Source organism: Aotus nancymaae, unplaced genomic scaffold (genome assembly GCF_030222135.1).
Source record: "Aotus nancymaae isolate 86718 unplaced genomic scaffold, 86718_ANA_hifiasm-v0.15.2.pri h1tg000014l, whole genome shotgun sequence".
NCBI classification, from domain to species: domain Eukaryota; kingdom Metazoa; phylum Chordata; class Mammalia; order Primates; family Aotidae; genus Aotus; species Aotus nancymaae.
The window spans coordinates 67,226,417-67,238,740 of record NW_026988425.1 but is presented as its reverse complement, the minus strand read 5'-3'; the positions used below and the strand labels follow the sequence as shown (position 1 = coordinate 67,238,740).

General features: G+C 35.5%; 1 protein-coding gene across 6 annotated transcripts in view; it reads left to right on the top strand.

Annotated features, from left to right (window-relative positions):
• The first annotated feature begins 1,426 nt into the window (after positions 1-1,426).
• Positions 1,427-12,324, top strand: part of FAM169A (family with sequence similarity 169 member A) — a 72,767-nt gene continuing 61,869 nt past the window's right edge. The window contains exons 1-4 of one of the 6 annotated variants that reach the window (XM_021673215.2): positions 1,427-1,820; positions 8,785-8,916; positions 9,986-10,085; positions 11,127-11,212. In XM_021673215.2, the coding sequence (XP_021528890.1) occupies positions 8,785-8,916; positions 9,986-10,085; positions 11,127-11,212 (318 nt within the window). In that variant the 5' untranslated portion in view covers positions 1,427-1,820. Of the gene's footprint in view, positions 1,821-8,574; positions 8,917-9,985; positions 10,086-11,126; positions 11,213-12,324 lie in introns of those variants that run through there. The other 5 variants (XM_012462163.3, XM_012462160.3, XR_010342603.1 and 2 more) reach the window with 5 other exon arrangements.

The window sequence follows — 12,324 nt, the reverse complement described above, 5'->3', positions numbered from 1 at the left end:
CAAAATCCTTTGCCATATAACTGAATTTTGCTTTTGAAGGCCTAAACAATACCAAATATACAGTACCTTCATGCTTAAATGATTTCTTACCTAGGAGCATATTTTCCTGTACATGAAGAGAGAATTAAACCTTGAGTTGGAAAGCACACTTGGAAGACTTTCTCTGACCTATATTAAGCAATCTTTACCCATCTTAGGGCAGCCTGAGATGCTATGCTTTCAGACATACCAATGTGATGGAAAAAAATAGACATTGGAGTTGGACTGCCAGGTCCAAATACTAGCTCTGCTGCTTACTAGTAGTGTGCCCTTGAACAAGTTACTCAGCCACTTTGTGTCTTTGTTTCCTTTTTTGCAAAGTGAAGAGAATTAAGCACCTACTCCATGCGTTTTTGATAAAAGCTATATCAGGGAATACACATGAAGTGTTCAGAATAGCTTGCTACTTGAAATAAGAGCCAACAGGTATGAATCCCATTCAGCTTCCTGCTCCATTACCTAATTTATAGGCAGTCCTAATCCATACCTAATTAAATGTTTTTACTTTCTCAGAAAACAGAAAAGGATTGCTGAACAATGTTGAGGCTCCTTTGAGATTTTGATAGTTGTAGCAGTTATTTTTGTCATATTCAAAAACTTTGCTGTCATAGTAGAAAAAGGTGAGTGGTTAGAGGAATCTAGGATTTAGGACCTTGTGTAGCGCAGGAACGATAGAAGAAAGGGTAAGTAAGGTAAAGGGATTAGTTGAGCTGATGTAGTACAGGGCCAAGGTTGATTAGGGAGGGAAATGATGTTAGAAAACAGAAAAGGGTGGAATCAAGAGAGGAATCATCATAAGGTTCTGAAGTAAGGTTGAGAGCGTTGCTGATTATGTTGCCTGGATACCTAACCTATTCTTGGTTGGAGAGACAATTGTGAGAGGTAGGATCCTGACTTGGCTTGGCTGAGGTAATTATTTTTTTCCCTGAGAATTTTTTCAGCTCTAAAGTGTACATACTTGTTTTTGGATCTGCCTCTCTTCGCAAAGCCCCCAAATAATAGCAGTAACCTATAGGAATCATGAAATAACTTATGAGCTGAATACGTAGAATATGTTCCCCTGTTTTCAGAATATAGTTGACATCCAGTAATCAACAATAAATAGATTTAAAAAAAATCACAGTAATATTTTGTTTTCTAACACTTCTCATGCTTTTCTTCATGGGGACATTCATTCTTTCAAATACATAATTTTTGGGGAAAAAGGAATTATTAAAAGGTAGATACAATATAGCAGATGCTGATGATCTTAGATTTCTTATATAAGAGGTCTTGGTATTATGTTTTTATACAGCTTACCCAGGATTAATGAGCATACCATTTGCTTAATTTGTAAATTAGTTCCGACACTTTTTACACTTTGCTGTCCATTCTGTGTCAGTTTTTTGATGAGTTCACTTAAGGCTACATTAAGCTTTCTCATTCATGTAGAATCTAGTTAGGCCTTTTGGTTTATCTCATGGACAGAGCATAAAGTACTTGACACAATTTGATCTGACAGCTTTACAGTTATGTAACGTAGAACAGAAGCTTAAAAACAACAAAAAAGAGAGAGAAGTGAGGGATTTATCATAGCAACCTGTATTTCTCCCTGGAACTTTACCACCCTTCCCCTGCCTCTAAACTGTAGTAGTAGAACCACTGGGAGACTAGTAATTTACATAGTCTTAAATTAACCAAGACTCAAAAAAAATTCCAAGTATTTAGCGGTGAAAAGGTCTTTAGGATTATCCTGTCCAGTTGCATCACGTTACCAATGAGAGTGCAGAAGCCTAAAGAGGGTAAGTAATTTGCCTGTGGTCATAAAGCTAGTTAGTGGCAGAGCCAGCCCCAGAGTCAAGGTCATAAAATTTCAATTCTAGTTAGTGCTCTTTCTGGTGTAATACATGAATTGACTATTTAATAATGTAATTATGTTTTATAAAAGAAAATGTTATGTAACCATGACAAATACTTTATTTGATTTTGCATATTTAATAAAAATAATATATTTAAAACTATACTTGATTGCCTGGGTTACTTTTTCTCTAGCTTCACTAGTGGTGTGATGTTAGTCAAGTCTCTTGAACTCCAAAACTGTTTCTTCAGCTATCAAATGGGGCAGATAAGAGTACCTTGGTGGGGTCGGGGTGAGGGGGTCAAAAAAAAATAGAGTACCTTGTTATATAGTAAATGTGACAGTCTCTCTAAAGCCTGGTAAAGGGATATTTCTCAGTAAATGTTACCTGCTGCTGTTACTGATTTATTATAATAATTTCTAATTCTTTTATCTTCCTTTAAATTTGAATAAAATTTAGCATTGAGAATGACTGATTACAAAAGTAATAGATTTAAGAACAGATTTGCAAACACAAAAATATTTTAGAGGAGAGGTATGGGTGTATGTGTGTCTGGACCTTTGGAATTAGGGAAGTATTTTCCAGTTTTTTTCATATTAAAAGCTATGATGGATACAGTTGTTTTTATTTGTATTTTTTTTTTGAGAGGGAGTCTCGCTTTGTTGCCCATGCTGGGGTGCAGTCGTGTGATCTTGGTTCACTGCAACCTCTGCCTCCTGGGTTCAAGTCATTCTCCTGCCTCAGCCTCATGAGTAGCTGGGATTACAGGCATGTGCCACCACACCCAGCTAACTTTTTTGTATTTTTGGTAGAGATAGGGTTTCTTGCCCTGTTGGCCAGGCTGGTCTCGAACTCCTGACCTCAGAGGATCTACCTGCCTTGGATTCCCAAAGTGCTAGGATTACAGGTGTGAGCTACCGTGCCTGGCCCAGATACAGCTGTTTTTAAACTGTTCAGAAATCACAACATCTAACTAAGGAGTTTCTCCCCTGGTGCTCTTTTGTATGCAAATTTCAGTGTATCTAAATTGTCAGACTCTGGGACACAGGGTTGTTTTGTATTTAAATAACAATTTGTGTATTAAGAAAATCTTTGACAATAATAACAATAAGCCAAGAAATTATTTTTCTGTTAAAAAAAACTTAAAAAAGGTTTAAGAAGAGTCACTAATTTCTGTTCTCACACTTTAGTGATGTTCTACTTGCTTTTGATCTATAGTAGTGTCTTATTGAATAGTTCTGTGTTTTCTAAGGTGCCAACATACTACTGGTGATTTGGTAGATGATTTTAGATTATATTCAGGTGAGCATTTAAATTATAGAAATTTAATGCTGATTAGCAAAATGTATGATCTAATATATCAAATTGGTGGTTTCATAGGTCTTAATTTTTTTTCTTTATTGTTGTACCCACATGAAATGGAAGGTTTCATAAGCCTTGATAGTTTAGGGTTAATAAAATGTTTCTACAAAAGTGAGATTCTGATACATGCTACAACATGGATGAACCTTGTGACTGTTATGCACAGTGACATAAACTTGACACGAAAGGACATTTATTCTATAATTTCACTTCAAATGTTCCTAGAATAGTCAAATTCGTGGACAGAAAGTAAAATAGAGATTACCAGGGGCTGCTGGGAGGACAAAATGGAGGGTTATTGTTTAATGGATACAGACTGCGTTTGGGGTGATGAAAAAGTTCTGGAAATGGATAGTGGTGCTGGTTGCACAACATTGTGAGTATACTGCAACTGAATCATATACTTAAAAATGGTTAAAATGGTAAATTTTGTTATGTATGTTTTACCACAGTTACGAAAGGGGGAGCAGGAATGGGATGAGACGAGTGCATATTGGTTTTTTTAAAAAGTGAATTGAGAAAACTATTAGATAGTGGTAAAGGCACATGACACTGAGAAAAATGTTGACGGTCATATGCAAATTATTGAGGTTTGGGCAACACTGGGATAGAGGAAAGATGAGTGGAGTTAGGGACACCTGTTCTGTGTTCCACCCTCACCCCCGACATGACCTAGTAGGGTGGGCCTGTACACCACTCTTATCTAAAGCCTGTTAGGGCTGTGCACAGTGGCTTACACCTTTGATCCCAGTACTTAGGGAGGCCGAGGCAGAAGGATCGCTTGAACCCAGGAGTTTGAGACCAGCTTGGGCAACCTGGGGAGACCTCATCTGTACAAAATTTAAATTAGCTGGGTGTGATGGTGTGTACTTGTGGTCTTAGCTACTTGGGAGGCTGAGGCCAAGACTTCTAAGACTATTTGCTACCATAAAGTTCTCTGATTTTGTGTTATGCCGTTCGGTTCTTTATTTAGATGACCTACTTTGCTTATTTAATATAATTTTCTCCTTTTCAATGATTAAAATAAAATGCATATTTAGAATTTTAAATATGAAATTAGCATTTAAACTATTTTAAGAACCATAATATCATAGTAACAGTAGGCAAAAAAGAACTCACTTGTGAACTTGCTGTTCCATCTAACTCTTTTTTTTTGAGACAGAGTCTTGCTTTGTCACCAGGCACCAGGCTGGAGTGCAGTAACACGATCTCGTCTCACTGCAACCTCCACCTCCCAGGTTCGAGCAATTCTCCTGCCTCAGCCTCCCAAGTAGCTGGGACTACAGGCCCCCAGCACCACACTTGGCTAATTTTTTGTATTTATCATAGAGACAGGGTTTCACCATGCTGGCCAGGCTGGTCTGGAACTCCTTACCTCATGATCCGCCCCCCCACCGGCCTCCCAAAGTGCTGGGATTACAGTCTTAAGCCATAGTGCCCCGCCCTATCAAACTCTTATGTCCATTTTGTATTCTTTATGCTGCCATACTATTTTTATGTGGTTGTGATTAATTATGCTTTTATAGACAAAGTTTCTGGCAGCAGTCTTCAAATACAAATATTCATTTCATGCTTTAGATTACAGTTACTCTTAGTAAATGAAAATTTTAAATGTGTTTTATCTATACTTTGTTTTGGTAGCTAATATTCAAGTGAATCTTTTGAATTTATTTAAGGGGAATACTGTGACATTAATCCTCTTGAGCCTCATCTGGTCAATGATATTGTATAATAAATGTCTCAATGCTTTGCTTGGATATTTGAGTCTTTGATACAGTTACTTGGATATTTGATATTTGGGGTCTTGTCTATAAGAGTTAATACGTTCCGTTTTCCTAGTCATACTTCTTTCATCCACTATTGACCATTTCTTTTGTATTTATAATTTCATATAAAATTTTAACCTTCATTGGAACTGTTAGATTATAGAACATATATTTCCTTAGTTTGCTTTTACATATTGAGTTTGATAGAAATACAAAGATTTGCCCAAGCTAACAAAGAAGCTTCTTTCGCAGTAGAGCTGCTGTTTTATTTTGTGGTCCTTTTCTAACTGTAACATCATACGTGCGTAAGCTCCTGGTTGATCTCTCTTGAAATTCATAGACTTTTTAAAAATTGGCTGGAAATTTTCTGGTATTACTCCTAAATCATTTCACAAATTTTCTTGCCTTCTTTTTAATTTAGACATTTACATTTACTAACAGTTGAACTGAATTTGTACTTAGGTTTTGATTTTTAAAAATCAATTGGATTTAAAAAAAATACATATTTATATAAAATTAGGTTCCCATCTCTATGTACATCAAGTTTTAAAATCCTTAAGACCTAAATTTCAGATTAGGGTAAAAATAGTTTTCTCTATCATCATTGTAGCTTCAAAATTCAGGAAAACATACTCAATTATATATAACTGTTACTGTGTATGTCAATCCTGTCTCCTTTTTCTTGGTGTTTATCTCATATTTCCATTAGATTTTGAATTTCTTGCCTTCTAATACTTTCGTGATAAAATAAGTTTGAAGATTGTTTCAAAGAGGAAAGTAACTTTTAGTTGATCTTCTGCCTTTCTCTTTATAAAACTTTTAAAAATAAAAGTTGAAGAGGTTATTGGGTAAATACAAATTAGGTAACTTTTAAAACAAGATATTCTATACTAGCTTTATTTATACTCCCTTTAAGAACTAATAGCTTAGTATTTGATGTAGATCATACGTTTATTTTTTATTTAACTTTTTACTATGGAAATTTTTCTTTTTCTTTCTTTCTTTTTTTTTTTTTGAGACAGGGTCCCACTCTGTCTCCCAGGCTGGCATGATCACAGCTCACTGTATGGTTGAACTCCTGGGTTCAGGTAATTCTCTCACCTCAGCCTCCCTACTAGCTGGGACTACAGTCTCATGCCACTATACCCAGCTAATTTTTGTATTTTTTATAGAGCCAAGGTCTCACTATGTTGCCCAGGCTGGTCTCAATCTTCTGAGCTCAAGTGAGCCACCCTCCTTGGCCTCCCAAAGTGCTGGGATTACAGGCATGAGCCACTGTGCCTGGCCTTCTCATGGAAATTTTCAAGAGTAAACAAATCAGAATACTCTCCACAGTGCATTGACGTGTCTCTTAAGTTTCTTTTAATTTATATTTTTTTCCATCTTTTTTTCTTTAAACTTTATGTCATATATTTGGAAGGAACTGAGTTATTCTAAGTTTGGTTGACTACATACTTAAGGCATCATTTAACATATTTCTCTGATGGCTTGGTTAGATTTAGGTCTGATTTTCTTGTTGCATCACATCAGGATGCAGTAGGGTTGTCTCGCTTTTAGTAAGATTGATTAGGCTGTGTATATAGACCTAACAGAAGTAACCAAGTATGTCTACCAGAAAACTCATGCAGGAGTGCTCATAGCAGCTTTGTTTTCATAATTGCCAAATATTGGAAATAGCCAAACATCCATCAGCAGTAGAATGGTTAACTGATAGATGCAGCAGCATTCATGTTTCTCACAGAAGTAATGTTGAGTGAAGAAAGTTAACACAGTGAAGAGCATACTGAATAATTTCAAATATAAGAAGTTCAAAATGAAAAATAACAAAAAAGTTCAAAATGAGCAAAATTAATGTCATTTAAAAATAAGATAGACCAATGAAATAATAGTACCTATTAAAAAAGTCTTTTCCCTGCCAAATGAGATATCTCCATTATTACATACTCAATTTCCATAGGTATGTGTATTTCTATATCTTGTTCCATTTGTTTATTCACATGACTGTATCACATCGTTTTAATTATAGAAGTTTTATAAGATGTTTTAATCTCTGACAGCGTGAATTCTTTTACCTATTTTTGCTTGTCTGTTCCTTCAAATTAATTTTATAATCAGCTTTTCTTGCTTGAGGAAAAAATAAAATCTTAAAGGGGTTAGGATTGCATTAAATTAATTAGATTATTTTAGGGAGATCTGGTACTTTTATGATGCTGAAGCTTTCTTTCCAAGAATGTGGTTTCTCTTTCCTCTTGTTCACTTTCAGAAATGTTTTGTAGTTTTCTGCGTATAGATTTTGTAGTTTCTGTTATTGAATTTAAGCCTGTTTTCTTTTTTGTTGTTGTAAATGAGATCTTCATCTCTATTTCTTTTTCTTTTTTTTTTGCTGCCCCCATCCCCTTATTTCTTCTTATTGTTATGTTGTATATATGAAGACCTGGTTTCTGTATGCTAATTTCATATCCTATTTTACTAAATTTTCTTATTGTTTGAATAGTTATTTTCATGGATTCTTTTGAATTTTTCAGTTAAGTATATTATTTGCAAATAATAGATAGCAATAGTTCTTTGCTTCCACCCTACTCCCACCGAAGTTACTATGCCACTAATTGCTTTCTCTTTTCTAATTGCATCGACCATTGCCTACATAATGTTATACAGTAGGGGAGTCCTTGTTTTTCTAACCTTTAGTGGTAAAGCCTTTAGTGTTTCCCCATTAAAGACCTGGCTTAAAAAACAAACAAACAACAACAAAAAACTGAGCTATATAGGCCTGGCACAGTGACTCAGTGTCTGTAATCCCATCACTTTGGGAGGCCAAGGCAGAAAGATTGTTTGAGCCCAAGAGTTCAAGGTTACTTAGAACCATGATTGTACCAAAGCACTTAAGCCTGGGTGACAGAGCAAAACTCTGTCTCAAAAAAAGAAAGGTATATATGAGAAATATAATTTATATACTGTAACATTCACCCATTGCAACTATACAATTCAGTGATTTTTTTTGTTTGTTTTTTTGAGACGGACTCTCGCTCTGTTGCCCAGGCTGGAATGCAGTGGTGGGATCACGGCTTACTGCAACCTCTGCCTCCTGGGTTCAAGCATTTCTCTGCCTCAGCCTCCCAAGTAGCTGGGATAACAGGCCCCCACCACTACATCCAGCTATTTTTTGTATTTTTAGTAAAGATGGGGTTTCACCATCTTGTCCAGGCTGGTCTTGAACTCCTGACCTTGTGATCCACCTGCCTTGGTATCCTAAGTACTGGGATTACAAGTGTGAGCCACTGTGGCTGAAGTGATTTTTTTTTTTTTTTTAAGTAAATTTATATGGTGGGTTTTTTTTTTTTTGAAATTTATCAGGTTGTGCAGCCATCATCATAATACAAATGTAGAACATTTTTGTTATTCCAAAAAGTTCCCTTGTGTTCTTTTCAGTGACTTTTATGTTGAATGGTTTATGAGAGTATATTTATTTGTGTATTTTTGTGTGTATATACATATAAATATGTCTTATACCTGTGTGACCATATTTATTATCATTAATGAAGTATCTGTTTATTTCATTGCCTGTTTTTAATATAAATGAATAATGTTTGAAAGTTTTCTTTTTGACATAGGTGGTTAAATCAGTAGGTTCAAGTTGTAGTCTGTGGGCATAGTGAAACAGAAAAACCTTGTTACAATAAATATGGAACATTGTAGTAAAATTTGTTTTCTCTGAGTAAAGGAAGATGGCATTTCATATTCTCAATCGTGTTATTATTCCATGTTGTTTGTTAAAGAAGATGGCATTCCCTGTGGATATGCTGGAAAATTGCAGCCATGAGGAATTGGAAAATTCTGCTGAAGATTACATGTCAGATTTAAGGTGTGGGGACCCTGAAAATCCAGAGTGTTTTTCTCTTCTCAATATTACGGTAAGGTGCTCTGCAGTGATTGTCATCAATCTTTTCAGTCCAATTTATACACGAAATAAATACTCCTTTTTTTTTTAAAAAAATTACTTTAAGTGTTAACCATTCATTTTTGTAATCTACAGAAATCTATTCAGTAAAATGGGTAAATATTAGTTGATCAGTTTTTAAAAAGACAAAAGTCCATAGGTTATTGCTGTTTGTCTTTATGTCTTTAAAATTATATGTGAGAAGTTCACCAGTTTTGCTAAGAGTGATTACTATATTTGAGCTACTTCAGATTTACTTTAGACTTGGAATTTGTGAATTTAGAAAATTTTTTTAGTTAAAAAATCAGTAAAACTAAGTTACAGATTTTTTGTGCCATGAATCTTTTCTTCCTTTTTCTAAAAAAGTAACATCAAATTTTCTAGTCAGTAAATCATGATATTTTGTGATAGAAAGATCACTAGACTTGGAATTATTAGAGTTTCATTGTGCACTGTAGTGGACAAATTCCTTAACCTCTCTAGGCCTTTGAGTTTTCTTCTAGAAATGACTTAAAGAATTTTTTAAAGTCTTCCCCAGCACCAATATTTTTATAATTCTCTGAATTGTTATCTCTAAATAGGGAATAAGTGTTGGATTAAATGAAGGCAAAAAAATGTTAAAGCATTTTAATAGCATGTATCTTCCTGGAAAAATTAATTTACTTGACTGCTTTTTTTTTCTTTAAAACTAGAAAATGGAATATGTCTTCCTCAGTAGTCTAAATAACAGATGATAAATTGTAGTTGTTTTTTAAATGACTTTATGGGCCATATTGTAGCTTTGGTTTTTATTCAGATGTGTGGCTAGAACTTAGTAATATTTATTGAAACAGATTTTCATATTTTCCCCAAGACAATAAAATTATTCCAAAAGGAGAGTCTATCTGATTTACTCTTTTTTTTAGAGACTAGAAATGTCTCCTATAAAATAAAGTTATATAATTAAAATTAATGTAGGAAAAGTTTACCACTTTGATAAAAGATTTTTTTAATGTATTTTCTTAACAGACTGTTGACTAATCTTTATTCGTTTGTCATTTTAGATTCCTATTAGCCTGTCAAATGTAGGCTTTGTACCTCTTTATGGTGGAGATCAGACCCAGAAAATTCTTGCTCTCTTTGCACCTGAGGATTCACTGACAGGTCTCTTTTTGCTTAATTTTTATAAATTAAGGAATTTTTCTCCACACTGTTAGAAGTGTATTAAAAAGGTAGCTACATGAAGGAATTTGCTTTTTAAAAAATATGTTTCAAATTGTAATTTTAGGAAAATGTAATTCTTAATTGCTTATGGTTAAATGTTTGATGGATGAATGTATTGGTCTGTTCTCACACTCTTATAAAGAACTTCTTGAGACTGGGTAATTTATAAAGAAAAGAGGTTTAATTGACTCACAGAGCCAGGCGTGGTGGCTCATGCCTGTAATCACAGCACTTTAGGAGGTTTAGGCAGGTGGATCACCTGAGGTCAGAAGTTCGACACCAGCCTGACCAACATGATGAAACCCTGTCTCTACTAAAAATACAAAATTAGCCGGGCATGGTAGTGCATGCCTGTAATCCCAGCTACTTGGGAGGCTGAGGCACGAGGATTGCTTGAACCCAGGAGGTGGAGGTTGTAGTGAGCCAAGATCACATCATTGCATTCCAGTGTGGACAATAAGAGTGAAACTCCATCTCCAAAAAAAAAAAAACAAATAAAATATTGACTCACAGTTCTGCATGTTTGGGGAGGCCACAGGAAACTTAAAATCGTGGCAGAAGGGGAGGCAGGCACGTCTTACATGGTGGCAGGCAAGAGAGAGTGTATGTGCATGTGTGAAGGAAGAACAGTCAAACATGATAAAACCATAGATCTCATGAGAATTCCCTTGAAAATGGCATTGGGGAACCCCCTGCCATGATCCAATCACCTACCACTGGGTCCCTCCCTTGACATGTAGGAATTATGGGGATTATAATTCTAGATGAGATTTGGGTGGGGACACAGCCAAAGCATATCAGTGAAATAAAATAAAAATGGTATAAATGAGGCTACAAAGTACAATATTACTATTTGGTAAAGGTTTATGTAGATACTCTGAAATATAAAATATACAGATATTTTATAATATAATGTGGCCTTATTAAATCTAAAAGTGTACTGCAAAACTTAAGTGTTAATGATTATTTATTCTATTTTAGCTGTGGCACTTTACCTTGCTGATCAGTGGTGGGCTATTGATGATATTGTGAAAACGTCTGTTCCTTCAAGAGAAGGGCTTAAGCAGGTAACAAGATCCTCTAATTTTGAGTGTTTCTTTTAGGCCATTTCAGTGTTTCCTATAAATAGTGATAGGTTTTGAAGTCATAGACCTCTTCCCCATTTAAAAATAATCAGTTTATATTAAACCCTAGAGTTTCATTCTTATAATGAAGCCAGTGTTCAGGTTGGGCTTTGTCTATTTTTATGTGATTCTAAAAGTATCTGAGATTGAGTGAGGAAGAATGAATACCTATGAGTTAGTTGAGCTTTGGCTACCTTTATCCACTTTAGCTTCTGATTTTCTTATTTGGTAGAGGAAAAGGTAGTTTGCTTAGTGTGATTGCTTAGCTTCTGTCTCTCCTAGAGACTGACCAGGAAACTTGTTTATTAGTTGGGCCTCCTCAGGTGATCTATACAGTGTTCCTAACAGTGGAATGACCAGGTTCAGGAGAGAGCAAGCTTCCAGCCTCTGCAGAGTTATGGTAGAAGCCAGCCAACTGCAGAGTGTTGCCAGAAGGAAGCTGGTTTTCATGCTAGACATGAAAGGGTTTAAGAGGGATCTCTGGATTAAGAAAATCCATAGGAACCAAGATGTAACATACTTGAGGAGGCAGGGCATAATAAAAAAATGAGATCTTTGGTGACTGGAAGAGCGAGATTTACAATAATAATGGAGAAATATGAAGCTGACTTGGTAGAAGTGCAATCGACTTTGCTTACTTAACAAGAATACTGAGTTTTTGGAGAAGCAGTACTATTCATTAACTAAGTGTAGTGTTCCTTGTTAATTAATCCTAAAATGAAGAGATGAGACCCTTGCTGAAGAGAATGAATTTTTTTTTTTGAGACGGAGTCTTGCTCTGTTGCCTAGGCTGGAGTGCAGTGGCACGATCTCGGCTCATTGCAACCTCTGCCTCACAAGTTCAAGTGATCCTGCCTCAGCCCCTCTAGTAGTTGGGATTACAGGCACGTGCCACCATGCCTGGCTAATTTTTGTATTTTTAGTAGAGATGGAGTTTCATCTAATTTTTATATTTTTAGTAAAGATGGGGTTTTGCCATGTTGACCAGGCTGGTCTCGAACTTGAGGTTATCCACCTGCCTTGGCCTCCCAAAGTGCTGGGATTACAGGTGTGAG